This window comes from Anastrepha obliqua, chromosome 5 (genome assembly GCF_027943255.1).
Source record: "Anastrepha obliqua isolate idAnaObli1 chromosome 5, idAnaObli1_1.0, whole genome shotgun sequence".
NCBI lineage: Eukaryota > Metazoa > Arthropoda > Insecta > Diptera > Tephritidae > Anastrepha > Anastrepha obliqua.
Window position 1 is genome coordinate 41,984,248 of NC_072896.1, and position 27,947 is coordinate 42,012,194.

A 27,947-nucleotide genomic window follows, 5' to 3' on the forward strand; every position below is an offset into this window, starting at 1 on the left:
GTACACTTGAAATTAATATGGCATCTGTACATATATTATATAATACATATAAGGCTGATTGAATATATTCGAAACGGCAAACACCCTATAGAGAAATCGTCTCACACTGAAATGTAGCGTTTCTCGTGATTTCGGAGCAAATACCCGTTGAACATTTTTCTTATCAAATAGATTCAATAGTTATTTAGTTAAGTATGAGAGGGAATATTTGGTTTGGAGTATGCTTCATCAAATTCTCAACACCTTACTAACAGTGTACCTCGAATACTGCTTTAAGTATTCCTTTATATTACAAGCAGGAAAAAAAGTACACTAGCTGATCGCAATGGAGTTAACCATTAAACGATTTTGTAATTTTGTTTATGTATGTATTTACATAATATATATACTAGGATCGCCCATATGTCGAAATTTCGACTTTATATAAATACGGAGAGCAAAATTTAGTCATACCTTTTTTTAGTATTTATAGTCATAGAAAAAAGTTGAAACATATACCAATGGATAGAATATGTGGAGACGACCCAACAGATTTATAAAAATTAAAAGTCAAAAATTGGGCTTATCGAATGGACCAAGTAACTCATAGCCGCGGCAAACACATGCCGGATATCATATTAAGTTTCATGCAATTTAAATTATCTGCCAGAATATAAAAAAAAAATCATTCCAACAATATTTCTGTCTTGTATTACCATTTTGAATTCTCAAGCTCTTAAAAAAATACGATATTGATACAATGCATAGATTATAGATACACTGAGTTATTCGAAAACTTTTACTACTGCGTATATACAAACCTACTTCTAATGTGATTAATGTTGGTTAGAATTACGCTTCAATTAAAAAAGAGAATTATAGTGGAAATCGAAAAATCGGGTTCATTTGAACGGTATGAAATACAGCCTCGCACAATTTGCAATTCATAGCGAAATCTTCAGTTTAGACTTGATTGGTAAAAAAAAAAAAACAAACTGCCTGAAAATTATTGAGAAAGAAGACTTACTATATGGTTATGTAGTGGAAAAACGTTTTTCGTTAGTTTATTATTATTATTTGTTGCTGTGGTGCCGATTAGAGGCACATAGTGCCTAAACAAAAGATTGCCAATGGTGTGGATTATTAAATTTTGCTTTGATCTGCGACCATTTTTTCGTTTCGTCAATCCCTAAAAACTCGTCAAAAAAACTACGTCGCCATGATCCTTAACAACGAGCTCTGCGGCAATGTCCTTGAGGGTGCGATTCTGCTTATTTCGTTAGCTGGTTTGCGGATGGTGTGCGCAATCCATTTCCATTAACGTTCCCGTATTTCAATAGCAATGGCTTTTTGTCCACTTCTTGCGAGGAATTGTTCGTTCGAAACCCTATTGTCAGGTCACCAGATGCGCAAAGAGACAAAGGTTAACAAATGATTGTAAGCTTTGTGTGGTAGATGCTGGTACAAGAAAAGTTTCACAACCGTAGAGAAGAACTGAATTTATATTCGAATTAAAAATCCTTACCTTTGTACGTTTTGTCAGTTACTCCGTGTACCGTGTCTTTTTTAGGCTGCCGAATGCCGCTTTGGCTTTTTTAATTCTCGCATTTATTTCAGTCACCGCTCCGCCGTCTGGTGTAATCTGACTTCCTAGATAGGTAAATGTGCCGATGCTTTCGATTTGTTCACTATATATTGTAAAATGGTATGTCTGCGAGGTGTTGATTTGCATGTATTTACTTTTAACCTACGTTTATGCGTAGACTGACGCGCTCTGCGTGGAAATTGAGGTCATCAAGTTTCTTCTGCAAGTGTCCGCTATGCTGTGAGAGGAGGGCAATATCGTCAGCGTAGTCGAGGTCTTCCAAGTGCTACATACTAATAGGATTCCTGAGAATTCCTCTTCCAGGGCTGGTTTAGTTAGTTAAGGAACATTTTTTCATTAGAAATATTATTTTAATTTTAGACTAATCATTTTTTTTGTTCAAACTCTTCTAAATTAGAAAAAATGTATCTGTGCCCTAATATTTACTTTCAAATGTCATTTGTTCACAATTTTCTTAATTGCTTTGTTTTTTTATCAAAAAATAATCTATCTACCTTCTTTTAATTGGCTGATATTTAGTTACTGACACTTGGACAGTGATTGATACTTTCACTTATTTTCCATATTCAGTTATTTAATTCTTGCGTAAATTTGAACTACATTTTTCCTACCAGATTCTATGAACCATTTGAGTAGCCTAACACCACAGAAATTTAGTATATAAATATATGTATGTACTGTTGGTACAAAAATGGAACAACTCAGCATTTTGAAAGCGAATAAGAGAGTGAAAATTTGCATCTACCGGCTCTGCGGACAGTCGGTGACTGGAAGTACTGCAGGCTAGAGCAAGAGATATTTTTAATTAGTTTGTTGGAAATTGTGCCGCAAGAATGGATGGACAGCATACAATACTACATACACATAGAGACATATGTACATATGTAAATGCTTTTGAAATTAATAGTTCACGTTGCTGTTAGCGAATGGAAGGAAGTTCAGCTCAATTACGTAGAGAGAGAGAGTGTCAGGCGCTTTTGCTGGTATGTTTTGATAACGTTTTTTTAGTGATGAAAGAGAAAGTTTGAAACATTTTGAGCCATTGCTGGGGCTACTAAAAACACTCAGGTTTCACTAGGTGCTAGATAAAAGCACATTTCTGCTGGCAAATTGTAACTATTGCCTCGGTCGAACACAGTGTTTCCCATCCTACTAGCGCAAAATAAACTATGCGTATTATTATACAAAAACAAAATATCGCTGGAAGTGGCATTGATGTGACAAGTGCGAATTTTCGCCGTATTTTAAATCCATCAGCGCAAATTGCGGCGTTCCCCCAAAAGAAGCATATGCATACTTACGTATACACATACACACATACATACGGTCTTATGAATATGTGCAAGTGCAATTGCCAGCATATTCCTACATACCTAAATGAATCATACTTGTGCGCTTTTCACTCGCTGTTTGGAGTTTTTAGTTGGTAATAGACTGATAAGCAGACACCGAACGTACGAAATGCCAGAATGCGAGTGCAGTAACTTCGTGTTGCTTTACAAACTAACACCGGTTTTCTAATGTTGTGTGACAATAAAATGTAAAATCAGTGATGGCAATCTCCTCGCTCTGTGCCTTCATATGTGTTGAAATGTGTTCCATGTGACTCGTGTCTGCTACGACAATCAAATTCAATGATAAAGTTTGTTCAATTAGATTGTCGAAATTTTGTTCTGTCTCCGTTTGGCGTTGCTGATGCTGCCGTGTGACATACAACCGCTCACTTCTCTTTGGCCTTTGCTTTGCTGGCTTGTTAACATATTTGAAAACCTCACCACTCTGGCTTTGTCTTTCTTGGAGCATTGTTTCTCCCTACTTTTGTCTGTATGTCGTGCTCGAGTTTTCAAACCAAATCACGCGAATGTGTCACCTCTCTTGCCAGTTCTCACTCTTTCTCTGGCCGAACCAAACCTTATTCCTTATATTTATTTATATTAGGGTGCATCGATTTTTTTGGAATGAAAAAACTTGGCATAATCTACGACAGCTCTAAGAAAAGTTTCTCAAGAAACCTTAGTTCTAAAAACGAAACAGAGTTTGCTAAAATTTGTATGTAAGTTAATTTTAAAATATGTCTCACTTTTAGAAGTAACTTATTGAAATTTTCAAAAAAGACTAACCCTGTTCTTGAAGAAATTTTCTTAGCTAGCTATAACTGTACTCATTTAGAAAAACTATGGAGCCGAAATAAAGCTATGGAAGGGTTTTGCAGGACGGCACAGCTTCGCAAAAATTAAAAAAAGTCTTGACTAGAATTTGAGTACATCACTGCATGTTTTTGGAGTCGCTAATCACGCATCCGGGCTCAATTTTGCTCCACCACGCCAATATTTTTAATGTCTTCGTACTAAATTTGAACTAAACCGGTCCAACGGTTTTTCAAATATTGTTGAATGACCTCACCAAATTGCATCAATTAGTTCTTTGGGTTCAATTTAGGGTTCAATTAGAAACGAAGTCTTCTTTAGTAGTCGTTCGTGTAGTTCCGGTATGGCTCTCTGCAATAACTGCCAAAATATTATTACGATATCTGTCTATTGCACATCGTGAAAAATTCGGAAAAAATCAGTACACCTTAATTTACATACTTATAGGTATGTAAATATTATATATAGAAAATATTAACTTCAAGTATTATTTTTATTCGGTCGCGTGTTGTTGTTCCTGTTTCTAGTTCTAGTTTCGGTCATTCTTCTAGGCCTACATAAATTCTGCATCTGTAGATCTTTTAATATAATATTATAAATTTACCTACATACCTAACGAACCTTAATAATCGATAAAATGTGTCTTATATTTCAGGTGTTTCTGCGGAGGTCTACTACGTTCGTGAAGGTCACGTTAACAATTATGCTCTCAATTTCGTTGTACCAGTGCCGGCGAACGTACGTGATATTACTTTCACTTGGCAGAGTTTGGCCGGCCGACCGCTTCCCTATAGTATTAACGTGGTTACAACAGATCAAGAAGTTCTGCCGCGTCCCTTCATGAACATTTCACAGATCGGTGAAATACCGACGAATGTACAAACGTTTGCTATTGGCCTTAAATGTTCTGGTATACGCGCCTCTGAAGTGGATGTCACAATTTCAATAGAGGTGATACTCAATCGTGCCCTCAACAATGTAACTCATTTGGTTTTTCGGCGCAAAAAGATTTGTCTACTCGCCGATACAGAAGAGAATGCAATACATGGACCAGTGTTGCTAGAGACCGCTGTGCCACCACCTACTGGCATATTGACCATCATTGTGGGCAGCTCTTTGGCCTTGGCACTCGTAATCATTTTGCTTTTAACCGCTTATTGTGTACGACGTTCGGCAAAGCGTCAAAACCATGGCCAACCTATGCGCACATCAAGCTTTCAGCGCCTCAACACGAACGGACCATGTCAGCAATCGGCCACATACAATGGTCCACCATCCATAATTGCACCGGTCCATAGTTCTTTGCCACGTAAAGTGGAACCTCAACAACCGGAAGAGTTGCATCGGCGCATATCGGAGCTTACAGTGGAGCGTTGTCGTGTACGTCTCTCAAGCTTATTACAGGAAGGTACGTTCGGTCGTGTCTATCGTGGTACCTACAACGACAATCAAGATGTGTTGGTGAAGACTGTGGCACAGCACGCCAGCCAAATGCAAGTGTCTTTATTGCTGCAAGAGGGCATGTCGCTGTATGGCGCTTCCCACCAGGGCATACTTTCAGTTTTGGGTGTGTCCATTGAAGATCACACCACACCGTTCGTGCTCTACTCAGCGCCGAATACTACCCGTAATCTAAAGTTATTCCTGCTGGATCCGTCTTGCGCGCGCACGATAACCACCGTACAGATCGTTATGATGTCCACCCAATTGGCGCTAGCCTTAGTGCATTTACACAGTCATGGGGTTGTGCATAAGGATATAGCAACGCGAAATTGTGTGTAAGTATGACAGCGTTAAAATAGCTGAACTTTATAATTTCTCAACATTCATTCTTAACTGATATGTTATTGTATTTACATTTAGAAATAATCATTATTTTTAATATTGTGCTACATATCTTCTACCTACAGCATTGATGATCAGTTACGCGTCAAGTTGTCAGACAGTTCGCTCTCCCGAGATCTCTTTCCGAGCGATTACAATTGTTTGGGAGACAGCGAAAATCGTCCCGTTAAATGGCTTTCCCTGGAAGCTTTGCAGCACAAGCAGTTTGCAGAAGCGAGCGACTCTTGGGCGTTCGGCGTACTTATGTGGGAGTTGTGCACATATGCAAAGCAACCGTACTCCGAGGTTGACCCATTCGAAATGGAGCATTATTTGAAGGATGGCTATCGGTTGGCGCAACCCTTCAACTGCCCAGATGAGCTGTAAGTACACTATACCTCCGGAAGGGGGGACACATGCTTTGAAAAGTCAAATATATTTGAAAAGCTTTTTAGTATGAAACGTTTTTCATCTGAATCAGTTTCACTAATTGAAAACTTCAGATTATTTTTTATATTTACTGAGGGTATCGATTCGTAACCAGTATCGTGACAAAAATTTTATACGAACGATGACGTGAAGTTTTATGACTTTCCTCATTATTGCTTTTTGTTTTATTTAAATTAATGAAATAAAATACGTTTACTGAGAATCCATTAATCAAAAATTTCACGGAATACAATTCAGAATATTCAAAATACAAGTTTATTCCTCAAAAGTGATATTACCACCTTCAATGTACTCCCCATCAACTGCAACGCACTTATGTTAGTATTTGATCCAGGTTTTGAAACATTTGTGGAACTTTTTGGTATAAACACCAGAGCCGTCTTCCATTTTCCCATTTCTTCTTCCAACTATTAAAACCCCTTCCCCGTAGTGGTTGCTTGAATCGATCAAATAGAACAAAATCGCAGCGCGCCATATCAGCTGAATTAACACAGCCTTAACACACACGTCGTAATAAAACCTACGATAAATATCTTCTCGGACAGCCACGCGGCCATCAAATCAATGGAGGCAGTTATACTAAGATCAAAGGTTGCTCAGGAGTGTCTGGCAGCTCTACATGTTATTAGCAGCGTCTTCAAGGTCAGCATATGGGTTCCGATACAAAGAGATATTGAATACGCATGAATACTGCAGAAGTTGTAGAGACGAGAAAGAGGAAGAAACAATAGAACATTTCCTCTGTAATTGTCCAGCCTTAGCTGGGAGTAAAACAAGGTTGTTAGGAAAATACCATTTTGAGCCTCTCACAGAACTATCCCGTGGTGGAAAAAAATCTATTCTACGCTTCCTAGAATAGTCTAACTGGTTCCATGAAAAGTAAACAGTAAGGTTCCCGTGGTACCAAAACGGACCTACAAGATCTAAGTGAGTTGGCTACTCTAAGCCGACTGCCACAAAAACTTAACCCCACCTAATATTATTGTAATCCATAAAAACCCTGAGCATCGCTTTCTTACTTAACTGCAAACAACGTTTTTTTTTTTGTCTTAGTTCATTCGTAGCTCTCTACTCACTCGCCTTATGTCTGAATTGTGTGTCGTACTCATAATCCCTCGTACCAAGGTCTCGTTGCCAGTAATGATGCGTTTGATGAATGTTGGGTCGAATTCAACTTTGAAAATCATGCCTTTGGCATTATCAACGCGGTATCTTTTCTCAGGTCCTTTGGGACCAACTTTACAGCAACACGACGCAAACTCAATCATTAACTACAATGTCGTGAAAGAATCCATAAACAATGTTCAAGTCCTCTTCTAGCTCTCTCATGGTTTATTTGCTATTATTGATAAACTTTTTTTTCACTTTATTGATGCTTTTATCAGTTTTTTATGTCGACGTCTTGCCACTACGCATGCCACTCGCCATCCTCGATGGACTCACGATCTCTTCTGAAGCGTTCATAACACTCGTAAACGGCTAGAGCGCATCATTACCGAAACAGTTTCCCAACATTTTTAAGGTGTTCCACTATTGAATCTATTTGTAACGCAAAATTGAATACAAAGTCGTTTTTGCAAATTCACATTCATTTTTAAAACTGTAAAAAATAGAAAACTCGTGCAGAGGTATATTTACTCTACCTAAGTAGGTAGAAGTGACAGTCGGTCTTTAGACCAACTCACTTAGACCGTTGCCGATCCGTTGGGATAGCGCAGTAGCAGTTAACTGCTACTCCTCGCAGAACCAGTTTATTTTAAGTGCAAACTCATTGAACTGTCTAACGCTTATGTATATCCCTAAGGTCATCTAAATCTAGAGGCATGCCACGCGGGACAGTAACAGAGAAGGTGTCTAACGGATTCTTCCTCCTCCTCATTCCTGCAGTTTCTACAAAAGTTGAAATGAGATACGTCCAATTTTTGGACATATTGGCCTATGAGAGTGGCCTATGATAAAAGCAACTATTATAGAAACGTTTTTCTTTGACCGACTAGCATCCCATTTTGGCCAAATTCTTCTTGTAGCATTGTCATGCCAAACTATCAACCCAACTCGTGTTGGCTAAAGTGACTAAACAAGATGCTAAAACATAGTATCACGCAGTTTGTAGATTGAGAGGGGTATATCTACAATCTCCATATCAAGACGTGTGCGAATGATGGTTCCCTCTCTCGCAAATTTGCCTGCCTCACAATTACCTGGTATGTCAAATGGATGCGGAAATATTCCGCCATTTCGTTAAGAGACGCCCGGCATTTGCGAGCAATGATGGAATAAGCGACAACCCTACCAAGAGATTTAATCGCCGCTTGGCTATGGGAGTAAATATAAACTCCTCTGAAGGTAGTCACAGACGTTTGACAAATGTCAAGCAATGGTGGTAAATTTTTGTAGGAATGTTAATCGCAAATGTTGCAGCTTACATACAAACATATAACTCAAATCAGTTGTCTTAGAGCGTCACCTTACTTAGTTGCTTCGGAAACTTTCTGATCAAGGTGGTATGTTACGCCGATTTTCAGTGTGTATTATACACAGGCTCTTGATTTTTCGTTACTGTGCCATCTTCAATGCTGTCATGTTCCAAGTAGCAAATTTTGGGATGATCACATATAAGCATGTAATTATATTTATAATTATTACCAAAACAGAAGTCCTATGTCAGTGCTGTCAATACCCATACAAATAATCCGGATCGTTCCCGTCGGAAATTGAGCTGGATAACCCAGAAAACTCGCCAGAAGTATGTCACTTATGTCTCCATAGCTGTAAACGATACCTTATTCTATGACAAAACCATATTTACGTGAAGCCCCTACCTAGCAATTATTTTTAAAGATTATTGGTAAAAATAGAATGGCTTAATGTGTTGACTTTTGTATAAAATGAAATGTACTTGAAATTAATTTTCTCCGAAACGTGATATTATTTTCTTTGCGCAAAGATATATATCCCTCAAATATTTCTAGACCCGTCAAAAACACATTTAACTTTTACTTAGCAAAAAGAAAAAAAAAATATCAATTATCATTCCTTTTTTATTGTTCATTTGACTAGTATGGCCCATAGTTGAAAGTTATTTCATTAACAATTCTCACTGTAAGCAGTAGGTTTTATCCAATTGTACTATAAAATGTCACTATATAATAATATAATATGTAATAATTTTCTTAACAAATACCGAGGAGGGGCTTCGTGGTAGAGGGTTTGTTTGGAATTTCTGAGCTCAAAACATATTTCTTTAATTTTTCTCTAATAAAATACAATATGTAAATTGTTTTTTTAAACCCTGTTAGCGACACAATTGTTTTAAGATTTTGAAATTTCCGTTGATGTTTTTATTTTGTACACACGATATGAGATTTCAGTTTGTATGTATGGAAGGCACCATACCCTCTTTTTCCAATACCTAGAGCTTTTCGCCTTAAGTATGGCATTTGTAATTTATGTCTATAGCTGTATGAAATTTCAGTACCTTAGTATAAGCGGCTCCAGGGAAAAGCTATTTGAAGGTTGCAGTTTGTATGGAAGATACCACGTCCACTTTTCCAATTTCTTCCTCTTTTTATCATAATACGGTATATAAAAGATCGTTTAAAAGACGCGCTTCGATATGGTTTTAAAATAAAATATGTAAAAATTTAGATTCTTTAAAAGAAGGAACGGTGTAGGAATTATTCACTACTGATCCATGTCGATCCATGTCCATCCACGTCCAAAAACAACAACAACACCAAAAATCGTAGAAAAAATACAGGAGTGACTGAAAGAGATTTAGTAGAAGCCCTAGGCATCTCATTGGGCAGTGTAAGCAATATTTTGATTGCAGCATTTGGTTTTAGAAAGCTGCGTGCACAAGGAGTGCCGCATTCGCTAACAATGGAACAAAAAAAACATTCCAACGGGACTTTCTCAGCAACATTTAGAGTGTTTTCGAAAGGATAAACTGGATTTAGTACATCGATTCGCCACTATAGATGAGACTTGGGTCTATCACCATAATCCTAAATCAAAACAACAGGCTAAAGTTCGAGCTCGTGACCAGAAATTGGTCAAGAAGATGTTAGCATCAGTTTTTTGGGATGCGAAAGGAATTCTGTTTGTGGACTACTTGCAAACTGGTAAAACAATAAATTTTGATTATTACACAGGCCGACAGCATCTCAGACCCAGAAACCGGACTATATATTTTCGAAGGATTTTGATGCGATGAATCGAAATCTGGCCTCAAAATTGCTCTATCAGCTCTGGTTTTCGAGATATCCTAACCTAAAAGTGCAAAAAACACCGTTTTTGCCCATATTTAAGGTTATGTAGCTTTGCAGATGTTTTCTTTCACCAAAATTAAAGGAGCCTTACAAGCCTTCTTTTTTCAAATGGCGTTGAGTTTGCTCAAATATCATTTTTTTCGCTGAGATATCGCATTTTGAAATTGTTTGGTAGGGATGGTTTCTAGGGATTAGGAGATACGTGGGGGTGGGTGGACTAGGAGTTAAGTGGTTAAGCCTACTTGTGTTATGAGACATCAAGAAAAATAAGATTTTTTCAAGAAAGATATGTGACTAAACTCACTGTCTCCAGGGTTAAGTGGGTTAGCCTGCTTGCGGTATGGAAGGGGTGGTTTCTAGGGGTTAGGGCTGTGTTTGACTCGGTACCCGTGGGTTAGATAGTGTAAGGGTTTGGTGAGTTAGCACACTTATGGTGTGAGATAAAATTTTAAGAAAAATAAGACGCAATTCAAGAAAATTAGTAATCGACTATATCATGTCTATGTTATCTCAATCGATTTTCAGGTGTAGGAAAATTTAGAAACATGAAAATTTCAAAATGCAAAATGAGCAAACTCAACGCCATTTGAAAAAAGAAGGCTTGTAAGGCTCCTTTAATTTTGGTGAAAGAAAACATCTGCAAAGCTACATAACCTTAAATATGGGCAAAAACGGTGTTTTTTGCACTTTTAGGTTAGGATATCTCGAAAACCAGAGCTGATAGAGCAATTTTGAGGCCAGATTTCGATTCATCGCATCAAAATCCTTCGAAAATATATAGTCCGGTTTCTGGGTCTGAGATGCTGTCGGCCTGTGTAATAATCAAAATTTATTGTTTTACCAGTTTGCAAGTAGTCCACAAACAGAATTCCTTTCGCATCCCAAAAAACTGATGCTAACATCTTCTTGACCAATTTCTGGTCACGAGCTCGAACTTTAGCCTGTTGTTTTGATTTAGGATTATGGTGATAGACCCAAGTCTCATCTATAGTGGCGAATCGATGTACTAAATCCAGTTTATCCTTCGGAAATATATAGTCTGGTTTCTGGGTCTGAATGTTGGTTAAATTTTGTCGCCCTGTGTTATTGTAACCTTTTAAACCAACTGAAACAAACAATTCGTAAAAAACGGCACAGTTTGCAAAAGAAAAGGAATATTTCTCATCAGGCCGATGCACCGCGTTACAAAACTAAAATCCATTAATTAAAGTTCGAATTGTTGGAGCATCCACCGGTTAGATCCAGATTTGGTCCCTAACGACTTGCATCTGTTTCTAGACCTAAAAGAATGATATGGTCATAACAGCAGCGGAAGCGTATATTGCAGCTATTCCAGATTCTCTCTTCAGGGATGGAATTCATAAATTGAAATATCGTTGGAACAAGTTTATTGATGTTCAGGGAGACTTTCCTGAATATTAAATTGTATTTCAAACCATAAAAATGTGTTTTTCTTAGCGAACCGTAAAACTTATTGAACAACCTGGTATACTCAGGTTAACATTTATTCACTAAAGGAAGTTGATTCATTCAAATCGCCGCATGTTTCATTGAATTTGAGCGAACGGTATATTGAAAAAAGAGGTTTAACTATTTTAGAGTGTCTTATTTATAGAACGATAAAGATAATGATTTATAAAATACATAAATTCTATATGTTGTCGAAGTTTACGCACTCAATTAAATTTCCGTTTTATTTTATTTTCTTCACAGCTTCACAATTATGGCCTACTGTTGGGCGCTTCTACCGATCGAGCGTCCCACATTTGCTCAACTGAATGCGTGTCTCTCGGAGTTCTATGCGCAAGTGACGCGCTACGTGTAAATTCGGGTGGAAGAGACCTCGCCGTATATTAGACTGTAAAATTGCTTCCCTACTCAAATATAATTAAAAAAAAGCAACAACAAACTTTATTTTAAACTTATTAAATACACACATTTGCATTCAGAATAATATGATGCAATACATACTTACATACCTACTCCTATATAGATATTTTATTAGTTAGTATAACCTTGTGAGATTGCCAAAATATATTTATTAAATATTTACTGATTTTAGGATTAACTCCTAATGACTGCGTATATATATGTGTATATAAGTAACGGGTGTTTTTAGAGGCATAAAACTTCATAATTAAATAAAATACATAACTGTATAATGTTAACTGTTTTCGATGCAGTCATAACATTGGTATCAAACCATTTCCACACTAACACAAACCTCGCTTAAAGGGATGGGCGATATCTCTGCCTATGTACAGCATACGCGAAAACTATATTTATGTAGTTATTGGAATAAGTTGGTTGGTGGATGGACGATTAAGTCGACTGTAAAATGGACATATCGACTTGTATAAATTTTTGAGCTTACAGCACTGGTGGCATATTCATCCATCTAACAAATCTACAAAAAAGATATCTATGAGTTGATTGCCAAAAATGGTTACAGCTGAGATCAGCTGAATTCAAACACAGAGGGTCACATTTGAAGAAACAATACTCAAACAACAACAAAACAAACATTAATTGTATTACTCTAACTAAAGTGTGCTCTAACTCAGTACTTTGATTATGCGCTGTTGCCACTCGAAAATCAAGCCTCTAGAAAACATCCTGCACATACTCGTACATTGATAAGTTAGTTATGAAAATTATTACGAAAATTGTGTAAATATTGAAGTGTTTAATTGTGTTTATTTGTAGGTACGCAGCTTAATTTGCGTATGTAAAGGCATACAGATATATTTTCTAATACGAAGGCATATACAAGGTGGCGCAAATTAAATTACCCTATGGGAAGATTAATAAATTTTGCAAATGGCGTCGTACGTAAGTCATACTTGGCACTTGCGAACCAGACAGCTGCAGTATAGACAAACAATGGACCACTTAAAGTTCAGAGTAAAGATTTATGCCAGCCCAAATATTTTTTTTTGTTCTTTTATTTAGTAAAAAAGTTATCTAAACACAAAATGGGATGATTAGTTTTGCGCCACTTTGTATATGATTCATATCTGTGTACAGGGTTACCGGGATAGTCGTTGTAGATACTTAAGGATTTCATTATTTAGATAGTTTCTATTTAAATTTTTTATATGACATGAAATACGGGTATGTAACACCAAATGATAGAAACGTTTTTTTTAACAGCGGTCGTTTTGCGGCAGGCTTTTGACAAGTCTCCGAGAGTTTTTCTGCCATGAAAAAAACTCCTCATAAAAAACCACCCGCTGTAAGAAGTCGGCTTAAAACTGTCCCTTCATTTCGTGAACAACATCAAGAAGCGCAGCAGAAATAGGAGTAAGCGCCAAAGCTTAAGCGTTTTCGGGTATTCGATTTGAATGATAATTTAAAAAAAAATGCGTTTGTTTTTATCTCAGTTCAAGGCCCCAATTTGCTTCTGTTTTTTTGGTGGCTATGTATGCCAATTAAAAAAAATCATCAATCAAATTTCAACTAAGCTCTGACTATTGAAAATGGCAGCTTCATAAAATTTTGAGTTTACGATTTTCCACTAAGTGTTTCTTACTTTACATTACAATGAAAAAAGCAAAAAAATGTATACGGTAACTAAAATTATTTTATTTTTAGATATTTTTAGGCATTCAAAAAGTCATAAAATTCTGAAAATAATGTAATATAATTGAATATAAAACATAGATTCTGTTTCGTACCTGGCTTCTTAAACAAAACGAAAAAGATCGTTAGCACTGATTTTGCGGTCAGGTCACATAGTGATAAACTTTGGACATCATGTTATACAAGGTGGCGCAAAATTAATCACGCTTTCGGAAGATTTATTATTTTTGCAATTGACGTACGGTGCTTGGCATATTTACCACTTGTGAACTAGACAACTGCGGTATACAAACCGATGAGCAATGAAGCTCATAAAAGTCAAAATAAATATTTCTATCACTCAAAATTTTGTATTTATATAAAGGGTGGTTAAGTTTCAAGGGCCGGTGTTGATTTTGAATAAAATACACTTTTTTTTAGGAAATTATTGTCATTTCTCTTAATTATGATAATATTAGTATGGCTCAATTACGTATGGAATAAAATATCGGTCAAATGGCCGCCGCGGCCTCGGCGACACATCTCCATCCGATGGTCCAAATTTTCGATGACGCTGAGGCATAATTGAGGTTTTATGCCGTTAATTTGCCGAATTATCTCATCCTTTAGCACTTGAATAGTTGCTGGCTTATCGACGTACACCTTTTCTTTCAAATAACCCCAAAGAAAGAAGTCCAACGGTGTCAAATCACATGATCTTGGCGGCCAATTGACATCGCCGCTACGTGAGATTATTCGGCCATCAAATTTTTCACGCAAAATAGCCATTAGCTGTGTGACAAGTGCCACGGTCCTGTTGAAACCACATATCGTCCACATCCATATCTTCCAATTCGGGCCATAATAAGTTCGTTATCATCACAGTAACTGCCTGACCGGCTCCATCTTGGAAAAAAATACGGCCCAATGATGCCGCCGACCTATAAACCGCATCAAATAGTCACTGTTTGTGGATGTATTGGTTTTTCGGCAATCACTCTTGGATTATCATTCGCCCAAATGCGGCAATTCTGCTTATTGACGAATCCACTGAGGTGAAAATTTGCCTCATAACTGAAGATGATTTTCTTCGAAAATTGGTCGTACAGTGTTGCCATTTCCTGCCACCATTCTGACCATTGACGACGCTTTAAATGGTCAAGAGGCTTTAGTTATTGAGTCAATTGCACCTTCTAAGCGTGTAAATGCAAGTCTTTATACATAATGTGCATCAACGACGAGCGTGAGAGTTGCAATTGTTGGGCACGACGACGAGTTGAGGTGAACGGCTCTTCAGCCACACTATCGCGAACAGCAGCAATATTTTCTGCAGTACGTGCTGTACCGGCATGCCTTGGTGCTTTCGCATCTCCTACAGACCCGGTTTGCTCAAACTTTTGCACAATTTTTCCGATTGTACGCACATTTGGACGATTAAATTGACCGAAAAAATCACGAAGTGCGCGATATGCATTTTGATTTGAACGCCCGTTGTCATAATAAGCCTGAATAACATTAACGCGTTGCTCGATTGTGTATTTTTGCATGGTTCAAATTGAGTTAGTCTGAAATTAAAAAATATCAAATGAAATGCAGAACAAAACTTGACGCTTAGGTGTGGTTCACAGTCTACATGGGTCCTTGGGATTTAACCACCCTTTATTTATAACGAGGCAACACAATAAATTATTTTGACGCGAAATAAGGAGCACTGGCTGCCAGGGCATTCGACCCGCTGCACAGTAGTCCAGCCGCGTAGGAAGAGCGGTCATAAGAACTTTTGGCGTGATAAATGACTTTTGAGTACGTTTCTAAATTGAGAAATGTTTTTATTTGTTAAAAAAACATTAAGTCATATAAAAAGTAATATATATATAATAAGAATATATATAAGATATAATAATAATAATATATAATAAAGTAATATATAATTAATATAAAAAGTCAAAGGAAAATTAGGTACACACATTTTTTATATAAAATTTTTTTGTTTCGTTTAAAGTTTTGCATAAATCTTAAATTATAAACAATAATAGAAAAAAAAACATTAAATTCCGAAAGGATGAGCATTAAGTATACTTTGAAGCCAGTTAACTTATTCTTATTTATGAAAACAATAAAATATTCAATTCCAAAAAAGTTAATGTACTTAGAAATACAAAACTTTTAACTCAATAAATGTAACACTTCTCTTGACACCATAGATATTTTTTTACATGGTAATTTTCGTAGACTAGATATAAATGGATCGGAATTAAGAAGAAGCCTGTGCAAAAGATCCGTGTTAGTTACAGTTCTTGAGTGCTTTCTGGTATTGTCACGTCTGAATTGTTTCACTAATTTATTACATGATTCAGCTGCCTCCTCTGATAATTCTCCAATTGATAATAAACAATGATCGATCACCTCCGACCCATGACTGAGCACTTTATGAACTGATGCAAGTAAATTATACCATGAATATTTACTAACTAGAATTTTAGCAGTGTCTAGTGCGTATATTTTGAATTTATTCGAATTAATTTTAAAACCAGATGAAAGACATTGTAGGAGATAACTACATCTGTCTATAACGTGTTTGTCTATTCCTGTGATTTCGGATGATATGGTTGAATGAAGGAAACATTTTCGTGCTGTATTTCCATCATTAGAGGTGCCACTTCCTCCAATTCGCGGTTTGTCAACTATCAAGCCTAATTGTTCTCTAAACTCCCTCTGAACAAATTCTTTTCTCTTAGCTTAAAGTGCTTTTTCCTCAGATGAACGTGCTTGCCACCTTTTAAATTCGATTCTATAAGAAACATGAATAAAGTATTCAAAAAAACTAATCCAAGAATGCAGGGGTGATGAACCAAATTCAAATCTACTGGAGTTTACTTGTTTGTTTCTACACTTTTCTAAGTCAGTCATTTCTTTAGGTGTCGCACCACAAATATAACATTTACTCGTAGATGAGTCACTAAGAGCACAGCACACTTTACCATCAACCATAGTTAATTGTAAAGAATGACTTACCTTATAACTATGGTTATAGATTTTAACAACAGTCGGATTCAAGTCACTAATAGCTTTTTTAAAATGCTCTTCTTCTTGAACGCAAAGAGCTTTAGTTTCGTTAGCAAATTGAAAACGTATAGGCCGACAAAACCTTGTGGAGGATGGGCGAGGGTTTTTCCAAATTATCTTATCTGGGTCAGAGGTAATCGATTTACAAATTAATTTCAAGGGTACATAAGATGTAACAATTAATCTTCCATCTTCCGTTCTCGGATCAGAAAAACTTTGCTTGTATTCGCTGCCATCGAAATCCCATTTACCTACTAATTCATACTCAGTGCAACTTGATTCAGATATACATATTTACCAATACTGGTTTTTGAGATTCGAGAATTCGAGAGCAGGTGTGGTCCAACAAACATTGTAAATTAATTTCGGCAGATGATTCTGTAACGCCAATTCCTGTTGGGTAACATAGGTACACATAGGTACAGATTAGAGCCTATATCAAGCGCAATCGCAGGTCATCGCAGCTGGAAATTATTTTTCCTTAAAGAGGACATACGTAAGAATATTTTAATGTATGTTTCATTTGTGCAGATTCGTGCGAACTTAGTTAAAACTTTACAAACTTCTTATAAAAAAAAATAAACGGTAAATTTTAAAGTACCTATTTCGTACGGTCTGAAAACCTATTAAATAATAATTAAAAAAGATAACAAAACGTTTAACATGTCGTACATACCTTCATCTTGAATTCCCATTGTACAACAGGACATAAACACAGTAATGCTTAGAAAAATAACATTTCCCGGAACTGCGTAAGTACGGAGCGGAGACCACGCTAACTATCACTTTTCAAATTCTCTTTTTGGAGGCACAATTATAAGTGAATTGTTTGTGCAGTTGAAATTTCTTTTGTACTCTAAGTTACTATGACTAATGAACTAACATTTAGCTAAATATTGCTGCATAATTTTAACATGACTATTTTCATCTAATGTCCTATGGCGGAACCACTGTGCGCTGATGCGGATATTACTATTATTACAATATAATTGTTTTTTTTTTGTTTATTTAGTAAAAAATGATTAATTTTGCGCCACCTTGTATAACCTAATTAATCAGAAATTAACTAAATAATAATGTCCTCAAAAATCTAGGACGATTTCCCTGGTAACCCCGTATTTTTAACAATATTTTGTTGAAATGGATTTTTTCATTTGAACATCAAAACTAACTTCATACGAACTTCTTTATTTTGATTTTATGCTACAATAAATATAATTTTAAAATCGTATTATATGTATTTACTAACTAAGCGAATCAATAGTGATAATTAGTAAATAGTGATAAGCAGTAAATCAATTTTTAAATACTTATAAATAAATATGTTTGTATGTGTATGAAAACCGCATGAAGTGGTAATAAAAGTAAAGTTCAACGTACATTGTAAATGAAGAGCAAATTTATTACTGATTCAGCAGATAATCAATTATTGAAATCAAAAATATTTAACAAGCAAAGCAAAAAACAAAGCAGATACAAAAGAAATTATACAATGGTTAAATTTAAATTTTTGCAAAGTTGTTTGTGTAATTGAATAAATAAAGTAAGATTGATAACTATAAATAAAATTTAGTTTTATTTAAAATAAAAACATCAGCTCATCAATCTCGGTCAATTGCTTTGTTGATTGATTACTTAACCCATCCTTCCGTAATGGTACCAACTGGCCACCGAGATTTACTGCCCCTACTTTCAGTGATTCATCAGTGCCGTACTGTGCTCCCTGTTGTCCTTTTTAGTTGTAAATTGATTTTATGTTTTTTTCTTGTTGCTTATTTTAAAGTCGTTACAATTGGGCGCTGTCAAAAAAATGCCCAATAAATTCATTATTTTGCAGTTAGCGTTGTAAGATGAATGGCGATAGAATTTCATTGCACAGAGTGAGGCAAAATTTCACGATAAGTCACTAAAAGATGGATAGTTAGAAAGTTATTTTGGTTTATTTAGTTTTATTGAAATTCCGTAATACACTTTCGTGTGGCTACTTTTTCTCAAAAATAAATGCAGGAATTCATTTTTTAACCAATTTTTTACTACATATATACATACAGTTGCGGTCAGAATCTTAGTAGTGCTTATGGCTCATTATATTTAAGTGGCCACGTTTCACGTATCACAACAATTTTTCGCCATCCACTGTAAAATCCGTTAGATTGAGAAGTCGGCTTCAAGTTATGCCATCACTTGTTAAACTCAACCTGTCGGTTTCGTTAATTTTGCTTGAAATTTTAGTTGCAACGGCTTTTTAGTCAGTCAAAATCTTAGTAGTGCGTGAAAAAGTGTGTGAAAAATTAATATTTTCGCGGCTATCTTTGTGAAAATTAAAAAAACGGTGAGATAAGTTTATTTAATTGATATTCTGTAGCTAATGGCCAAATTTTTTTTACTCCTCATTCAGTAAGGTCCAGAAGGAAAAATTGCGCACCCGAGAAACGCGCCCTCATAAAAAAATTGATTGCTGATGGAAAAACTTATGTGGAAGTGCAAAATATCATTGGCTGCTCACCAATAATGGTACGTAATGCCATCAAGTACAAACCAAGTGGCAAAAAGCGTGGAAGAAAGCTAGCAATGTCGGCAAGAGAAGTTAAGTCTATCGTCAAATACTCAAAGCAGTTTCCATTTGCGGCTGCTGCTAATGCCTTAAAAGTGTCTTCGAGCCTTGAGACTGTTCGTCGGCGTTTGCGTCAGCACGACCTGGGTGCCCACAGTCCAAGAAAAGTACCGTTATTGACAAAGACGCATGTAGAAAAGAGACTTCGATTCGCCAAAGAACATATAAATTGGCCTTCGACCAAATGGCGCAATATTTTATGGGCGGACGAGTCGAAGATTGTCTTGTATGGTGGAAAGGCATTGCGCCAATATGTAAGACGCCCACCTAACACCGAATACCAGCCAAAGTATACAACAAAAACAATAAAGCATGGTGGTTCTAGCATTATGCTCTGGGCATCTGTAAAGAGCGTTGTGCTGCAATTTTAAAGAATAAGGATCATGCTAATTTTAACATTTTTGTTCGGTACGGTTCGGATTCATAACGAATCGATCAACGCCAGAAAAACGCTTCCAAATTGTGGGAAAGTAAGAATCACAGGCGAATGTCTTTCATGAATAGGAATGCTTAAATATTCCCCATACTGTCCGCCATACATAACTAATTTCTCTAACCAATAGTCCCTGAGATAGTGGATATTTCTCTCGTAATGATCTATGGTTTTTCTCAAGGGTTAGTGCACAGATCTAACTGAAACTTGGGCTTACGTAGAGTCTTAAGTAAGATAATTTTTTCTTATCACTTTCTGTGAAAATTGCCAGTTTCGCAAAGTTGTGAGCATTCCTAGTCTTTAAGATTATAACATTACTTTTCTGAAAAAATTCTATGGACCAGTGCATGCAAGGGAATCATTGAAAAATAAAAAAATAAATTCGGTGCAATATCGAGTTATGTTAACAAAATCGTTTTCCTTTTGTATAGTAGATGGTAGATGGTGATTGTGAAACACCAAAATCTTTTTTTTTTGCCCCCATTTATTTTATACATCTGTCCATTGACATTAAGTATGTTGTTTAACAATTTGGTCAGGATTTATATTATATACATCGCTTAATGGCCAGTGTCAAAAGCGATAAAATTAAAATAAACGAAATAATATACAATTATATAATGCAAGTTTCACTTTACATGATTACATTTTACAACTATTTTAACTATTTTTAATTATTTTTTTACATATTTATGGTTTTTTAGCATTTATCATACTAGGTCGCTTGGTCCGTTTCTTTCCCTTTCAAGAAGTTTGTTTATTTCTGCATTACTGTGTGTGTGTATTTTTTGAAAGTGCCTTGTTGTATGTATGTAATAAAAATTCTAGTAACGAAACACCTCATTTGTGAATCTTTAATCCTTTTGTCCATTTAGAGCGTGAAGAACGCAAAAATAATTGCGATTGTTTATAAAAATTATTGTTAAAAATTATTGTTTCAACAAATACACAGTCTTTGAACGTTAAATCGATAGAGTAAACATTTTCCGGTAACCGAAATAAATTTCATCAAATTATCAATTGTAGTTTCTGAGATATTGATTTTACAAGAATATCATGCAAAAAAATTCAATTGGTAATAACATAAACAAAAAGCGAAATAAAAAAAAACTATTCACAGCAAATATTATGTGACAAATTGTCTATCCAAAAATGCATTTGATTTTAACATCGGCAATTTGATGGAAAATTCGGGGCCCACTTGACGTGGTTTGACTCTGTTATCTTTTTGATTTCTTCGTCTACTGTTGCTATAATAAAAGTCCTGTGGATGTCATCATTTTTCGTGTACCTCTCAGACATGGTCAAAATTCGAAGAATCTTAGACTGCTGTCGTTGGATTTTTTCTATATGAGTTTTTTTAGCCGTTCCCCACACCTGTAGTCCATATAGTCAGATTGGTTTAATCATAGTTTTGTACACTAACAGCTTGTTCTGTATAGTGAGTCTGGATTTAGAGCAGACTAACCAATGAAGTTGTCGAAGTTTTTCTTTTATTTGTTTGACCTTTTGCTTTATGTGGTGATTCCAATTTAGTTTGGAGTCCACTTTCCCAGATATTTAGTAGTTGATTCTATTGTAATTGCTTTATCATTTATTTTAATTGGAACTGCGGTAAATTTTGTTTTGTTAGTAAATATAACCTGTACGGTTTTGTCTTCATTTATTTTTAGGCACCAGTTATCGAACCATTCCTTAACTGCGTTTGTCTAATGCTAATAGTATTGTATCGTCTGCGAACGTAGCAATTAAAGAATTAGTTTCGTCAGTGGTATATCTGCGTTGAATAAAACATATAGTAGAGGGCCAAGAATGCTTCCTTGCGGAACTCCAGCAGTTATTTCATGAATATCTGAACATTGATTGTCATATTTAATATAGAAGCTTCGGTCGGTTAGATAGCTCTTTATGATGAGATAGTAGTCAAAAGGTAGCATTCCTTTTATTTTGTGGAGTAAGCCTTTGTGCCACACTTTGTCAAACGCTTTAGCTACGTCCAAAAATACTGCGGCACAGTATCGATTGTTTTCAAGGTCTGATTCGATTTTATTTGTAATTCTATGGACATGTTGAATAGTCGTTTTTTTTTTCTAAATCCAAATTGATGATACGGTATTATACGTTTTTGGTCTAGAAGTTGGCTTATTCGATCATGCAGTAATTGTTCAGCAATTTTAGGAATTGTCGGTAATAAGCTTATTGGTCTATATGATGGCACCGGAGTTGGATCTTTACCCGGTTTTGGCAATGCAATAATCTCTGCCACTTTCCAGAGCTTCGGAAAGTATTGTAAGCGAAACATTGCATTAAAAACGTTTCGCAAGTTATCACGTCATATCCGGGCGCTTTTTTATGTTTTATTCCTTTTTTGATGCAAACTATTATTTCGTGTGTATTCGTCCTTTTTATTTTTGTAAAATCATAGCGGAAGTTGTTTTGGTTGTTGATTTTGTTCTCTTCGTCATTTGATAGAACATTTTCGAAGTAATTTGCCAATGTTTTCGCTTTTTCCTCTTTTGTAACAGCCCATGAACTGTCATTTTTTTTTTAGTGGTGGTTGATGTTTTAAAATGAAACACCAAAATGAAGAAAAAGTTTTTTCTAATAGCGGTCGCCCCTCGGCAGGCAATGGCAAACCTCCGAGTGTATTTCTGCTATGAAAAAGCTCCTCATAAAAAATATCTACCTTTCGGAGTGGGCTTAAAACTGTAGATTCCTCTATCTGTGGTACAACAACAAGACGAATGCCACAAATAGGAGGAGAAGCTCGACGTACACCATTTTTTGGGTCTATTGCGCCAATTGTATATATACGTTCTGCCAAAAAAATATTGGTAATTGTTCATTTAAAAAGCGCGCGTTAGACATACGAGGTGTGTTCAAAAAGTATCGCGAATTTTAAATTATCGCAGGCTATGTATATTCAAATTTCTTTTTTTTTTGTGGCGATATGCTGGTACTCGCTCATGCCGACGAGTTCGGCAATTTTGAATGTTCAGTAAATTGTTGACAGCTGCTTTTCTTGCACGTGTTTCGGCTCGTCTTCGATTTTTTTTAAGTGCGCGGAGGCATTTCGAATGTTGACTGTGTCATACGGAGAAGCTACTTTGGACCAAAGCAACGTTTATCGGTGGTACAAAATGTTGTCAGAAGGCCGAGAAGATGTGAATGACGAAAAGCGTACCGGACGCCCGAGCACTTCAACAACAGACGAAAAAATTGATAAAGTGAAGAAAATGGTATTGGCCAATCGTCGAATCACCGTTAAAGAAGTGGCTGAGGAGGACCTAGACATATCGATCGGCTCGTGCCATTCGAGTTTTTTCAATGATTTGGGCATGAGACGGGTCGCCGCACAATTCGTACCAAAACTGCTCAATTTCGAACAAAAGCAGCATCGCATGAACATTGCTAATGAGTTGTTGAACTCTGACCGCTACGACCCGAATTTGGTCCAAAGAGTCATAACTGGTTACGAATCGTGGGTTTATGCTTATGACGTGGAAACCAAAGCTCAATCATCTCAATGGGAGCTGCCGCTCGAATCAAGACCGAAAACAGCGCGCCAAGTCGGTCGAATGTAAAAGTTTTGCTTACCGTTTTCTTTGATTATTGGGGCGATGTGCTTCATGAGTTCTTGCCACAAGGTAAAAGGGTCAATAAGGAATATTACCTTCAAGTTATGCGCAATTTGCGCGAAGAAATCCGCCTGAAACATCTTGATCTGTGGAAGAACAAAAATTGGCTCTTGCGTCACGATAGCGCCCCTGCTCACACATCGTTGCTTGTGCGCGACTTTTTGGCCAAAAACAACACGCTAAAGATGTCACAGCCACCGTATTCAAACAAAATTTCTACTTCCACAAAATACTCCAAAATAAGCATTGCTTTACTCTTTCGCTTACCGCCGGCTTCAAGCCATTCTACTTTTTGTCCCACTTACATCAGCTACGTTAACAGTTTTCCGTTTGTTTCACCTCAATCGTATGAGCAACCTGAATGTTGCAATTTCGTAAGAATTTTATTTTAATTTTCGGCTCGTATAAAAGCTACAACGAATGAGGAAATCATTGTAGTTTAACATTTCTTTGGCAGAGTGAAGTTCAAATCGTGAAGGAAATATTTACATAGAAAATGAAAATCTTCATCACTGTCACCATCTTCGCGGCTATCGCCGTTGTGGGCGCAAATTGCGGAATGACTGATACCAAACAGGGCATCGTATCCTCATCGTATGGCGGTGGACATGGTGGTGGATCTTCTTCATCTTACTCTGCACCAGCTCCAGCTTCAGCACCGTCATACGGTGGTTCTTCCTCATCGTACGCAGCACCTGCAGCTCCCGCAGCTGCACCATCATACGGTGGCGCTTCATCGTCGTACTCAGCGCCTGCTGCTCCCGCAGCTGCACCATCATACGGTGGTGGCTCTTCCTCATCTTATGCAGCTCCCGCAGCTGCACCATCATACGGTGGCGCTTCATCGTCGTACTCAGCGCCTGCTGCTCCCGCAGCTGCACCATCATACGGTGGTGGCTCTTCCTCATCTTATGCAGCACCTGCAGCTCCAGCAGCTGCACCATCACACGGTGGTTCATCCTCATTATACGGTGGTGGTTCTTCCGCATCCTACTCAAGATCTGCAGTCCCTGCTGGAGCAGTATCATACGGAGGTTCATCCTCATCATACGGTGGTGGTTCTTCCTCGTCGTATGCTGCGCCGCCATGCCCAAGAAATTATCTGTTCAGTTGTCAGCCTTCCTTATCGCCAGTAGGATGCGCTTCGTCAGGTAGCAGTAGCGGATACGGCTCAGCGGCTGCTTACTCTCAATATGTGCCATCGTACGCACTCCCACCAATTGGATACGGCTATTGAGCCAGACGAAAACATAGACATCGCATTAGGATTTGGCTTGTGAATGAACCTCGCTTTCTTTTTATGATTTAATTATTGCAGTTAATAAGAAATTTTTCAATTAAAAAAAAACACGTGTTATTGTTTGCTAATATATTACATAAAGATTCGAATATGAATCTGGGAGGTTTATATGTATTACTGAATATTCCTGAGCTCTTAACATGAGCCTCAATAGAAATATGTGACACGAGTGAGACTCCTTCAAGCTCAGCAATTGCCTGTGGGTTTAGGCCAAAAAGCTTTAGCAATGGAATCTCTGCTTTGCGAATTTGAGACAAGTTATTCATCCCAAGTCCAGACAAGTAATTCTGCAGTATTTGCCCACGCACTGACTTTCACTGTCCGCCCGGTGCTGAATCCCTGGATATTTTCACCGGAGCTCATACTTAAGGCATGGTTAAGTCGGCCTTGCAAGTGGTCTGCGCAATGGATCTTGGGTGGATCAGTTGTAGTTGCAGTAAAGCTTCTAAAGTTGGACACATTTATAAATTGGAGATAACTTTCTCTTACTTAGCACTACTTAGCGTCTGTTAGTGTATGTATCGCGGCAATTTTGTGCCGTATGTTTACAGAAAATAATTCAAAGGCATTAAATGGAGTGATCTTGACAGCCAAATTGCTACGTAATATTGTGGGATTATGTTTTGTTGTTGTAGCAGTATAAACATTCCGCACACATATACGGGAATGCTGCTGAGTGAAACTCCTTGGCCAGATTTAAAACCGGTTCTTTTGTGGGATTTTCCTTCCCGTTGGCTATCAATTTATTGTTTCGTTGGCTCTGTTACATTTCGGCATTGCTGAAACTTCGTGCCAATAATATCCATATATTCTGTCAAAAATAGTAACGGGATTTGTTCAATAAAAAGCAAAGTAATTGTTTAATCATCAAAATTTATTTTATCGCCTTCAAAATAGGCTCCATTTGAAGCAATACACATGTGCCAACGTTCAGTCCAGTCAACAAAGGACCTTTGGCCTCCATCGACTCAAAACGTCCGCCGATTGTCAATTTAAGTTTTGAGAAAAGGAAAATGTCACAATCCGTTGAATATGGTGGTTGTTCGATGCTATTTGTCGAGTTTTTGGTTAAAAAAGTGTTCACAGTATGAGCCTTGTGAGACGGTGCGTTATCATGGCGCAAGATTCATGAGTTTTCTCTCCACAAATTGGGCCATTTCCTACGCACATTCTCTCTCAAACGTCGCAAACCTTGTAAATAATATTTTTTATTACCACGAATTCTCGTCCCTTTGCAAAAGCATTATACTACTCGGATACCGGTGTTTTTGATAAAGCGCACTTGCCATAGGCTTTCTGCAATATTTTCAACGATTTGGCACACGAAATCCCGTTCAAAACACAAAATTTGTGACAAATTCTCTGTACGATATTTTTATCTGAAAATCACAGAGCACACCTGCGGTTGACTGATATAATTAGATGCCAAAAACAAGCTAATTACTCGTAACAGATCAGGCTCAAACTCTGCGACACTATAGAGGACAGTTGTGCCAACATTCCAGCAAAACAATTTTGACACAGGAAGTGTGTTCAAAAAGTATCGCGAATTTTGTGTTTTTTCAAAAATTATTTATTATTCATCAATATCTATTTTTTCCCCTTCAAAGTAAGCCCCATGAGATATTATGCAATTTGGCTGTTAAGATCACTCCATTTAATGCCTTTGAATTATTTTCTGTAAACATACGGCACAAAATTGCCGCGATACATACACTAACAGACGCTAAGTAGTGCTAAGTAAGAGAAAGTTATCTCCAATTTATAAATGTGTCCAACTTTAGAAGCTTTACTGCAACTACAACTGATCCACCCAAGATCCATTGCGCAGACCACTTGCAAGGCCGACTTAACCATGCCTTAAGTATGAGCTCCGGTGAAAATATCCAGGGATTCAGCACCGGGCGGACAGTGAAAGTCAGTGCGTGGGCAAATACTGCAGAATTACTTGTCTGGACTTGGGATGAATAACTTGTCTCAAATTCGCAAAGCAGAGATTCCATTGCTAAAGCTTTTTGGCCTAAACCCACAGGCAATTGCTGAGCTTGAAGGAGTCTCACTCGTGTCACATATTTCTATTGAGGCTCATGTTAAGAGCTCAGGAATATTCAGTAATACATATAAACCTCCCAGATTCATATTCGAATCTTTATGTAATATATTAGCAAACAATAACACGTGTTTTTTTTTAATTCAAAAATTTCTTATTAACTGCAATAATTAAATCATAAAAAGAAAGCGAGGTTCATTCACAAGCCAAATCCTAATGCGATGTCTATGTTTTCGTCTGGCTCAATAGCCGTATCCAATTGGTGGGAGTGCGTACGATGGCACATATTGAGAGTAAGCAGCCGCTGAGCCGTATCCGCTACTGCTACCTGACGAAGCGCATCCTACTGGCGATAAGGAAGGCTGACAACTGAACAGATAATTTCTTGGGCATGGCGGCGCAGCATACGACGAGGAAGAACCACCACCGTATGATGAGGATGAACCACCGTATGATGGTGCAGGTGCTGGAGCTGCGTAAGATGAGGAAGAGCCACCACCGTATGATGGTGCAGCTGCAGGTGCTGCATAAGATGAGGAAGAGCCTCCACCGTATGATGGTGCAGCTGCAGGTGCCGCGTAAGATGAGGAAGAGCCACCACCGTATGATGGTGCAGCTGCAGGTGCTGCGTACGATGAGGAAGAACCACCGTATGACGGTGCTGAAGCTGGAGCTGGTGCAGAGTAAGATGAAGAAGATCCACCACCATATCCACCGCCATACGATGAGGATACGATGCCCTGTTTGGTATCAGTCATTCCGCAATTTGCGCCCACAACGGCGATAGCCGCGAAGATGGTGACAGTGATGAAGATTTTCATTTTCTATGTAAATATTTCCTTCACGATTTGAACTTCACCCTGCCAAAGAAATGTTAAACTACAATGATTTCCTCATTCGTTGTAGCTTTTATACGAGCCGAAAATTAAAATAAAATTCTTACGAAATTGCAACATTCAGGTTGCTCATACGATTGAGGTGAAACAAACGGAAAACTGTTAACGTAGC

The 27,947-nt window shown here is 37.2% G+C and overlaps 3 protein-coding genes across 5 annotated transcripts; 2 read left to right on the forward strand and 1 right to left on the reverse strand.

Moving 5' to 3' along the window:
- The first annotated feature begins 2,360 nt into the window (after positions 1-2,360).
- On the forward strand, positions 2,361-12,458 carry LOC129247617 (tyrosine-protein kinase Dnt). The gene is made up of 4 exons (XM_054886803.1): positions 2,361-2,568; positions 4,388-5,510; positions 5,643-5,939; positions 11,991-12,458. The coding sequence occupies exons 2-4, from the start codon at positions 4,573-4,575 to the stop codon at positions 12,100-12,102; spliced, it is 1,347 nt and encodes a 448-aa protein (XP_054742778.1). The 5' UTR covers positions 2,361-2,568; positions 4,388-4,572; the 3' UTR covers positions 12,103-12,458.
- Positions 12,459-24,017: 11,559 nt separating this feature from the next.
- On the forward strand, positions 24,018-24,984 carry LOC129249149 (vitelline membrane protein Vm26Ab-like). Of its 3 annotated transcripts, none has more exons than XM_054888804.1 (2): positions 24,018-24,542; positions 24,624-24,984. In XM_054888804.1, the coding sequence occupies exons 1-2, from the start codon at positions 24,086-24,088 to the stop codon at positions 24,824-24,826; spliced, it is 660 nt and encodes a 219-aa protein (XP_054744779.1). In that variant the 5' UTR covers positions 24,018-24,085; the 3' UTR covers positions 24,827-24,984. The 3 variants fall into 3 exon arrangements, with proteins under 3 accessions (XP_054744779.1, XP_054744780.1, XP_054744778.1); XM_054888805.1 differs by having other exon boundaries at positions 24,018-24,482; XM_054888803.1 differs by having other exon boundaries at positions 24,018-24,984.
- Positions 24,985-27,023: 2,039 nt separating this feature from the next.
- On the reverse strand, positions 27,024-27,830 carry LOC129249275 (vitelline membrane protein Vm26Ab-like). Its single transcript, XM_054888985.1, has one exon. It carries the CDS (start codon positions 27,758-27,760, stop codon positions 27,182-27,184), a length of 579 nt encoding a protein of 192 aa, XP_054744960.1. The 5' UTR covers positions 27,761-27,830; the 3' UTR covers positions 27,024-27,181.
- Positions 27,831-27,947: the final 117 nt, after the last annotated feature.

Coding starts and splice junctions, on each gene's coding strand:
- LOC129247617 (XM_054886803.1), top strand. CDS start 4,573: ATGAACATTTCACAGATCGGTGAAATACCGACGAATGTACAAACGTTT. Junction 5,511..5,642: donor ATAGCAACGCGAAATTGTGT/GTAAGTATGACA, acceptor TTCTACCTACAG/CATTGATGATCAGTTACGCG. Junction 5,940..11,990: donor TTCAACTGCCCAGATGAGCT/GTAAGTACACTA, acceptor TTTTCTTCACAG/CTTCACAATTATGGCCTACT.
- LOC129249149 (XM_054888803.1), top strand. CDS start 24,086: ATGAAAATCTTCATCACTGTCACCATCTTCGCGGCTATCGCCGTTGTG.
- LOC129249275 (XM_054888985.1), bottom strand. CDS start 27,760: ATGAAAATCTTCATCACTGTCACCATCTTCGCGGCTATCGCCGTTGTG.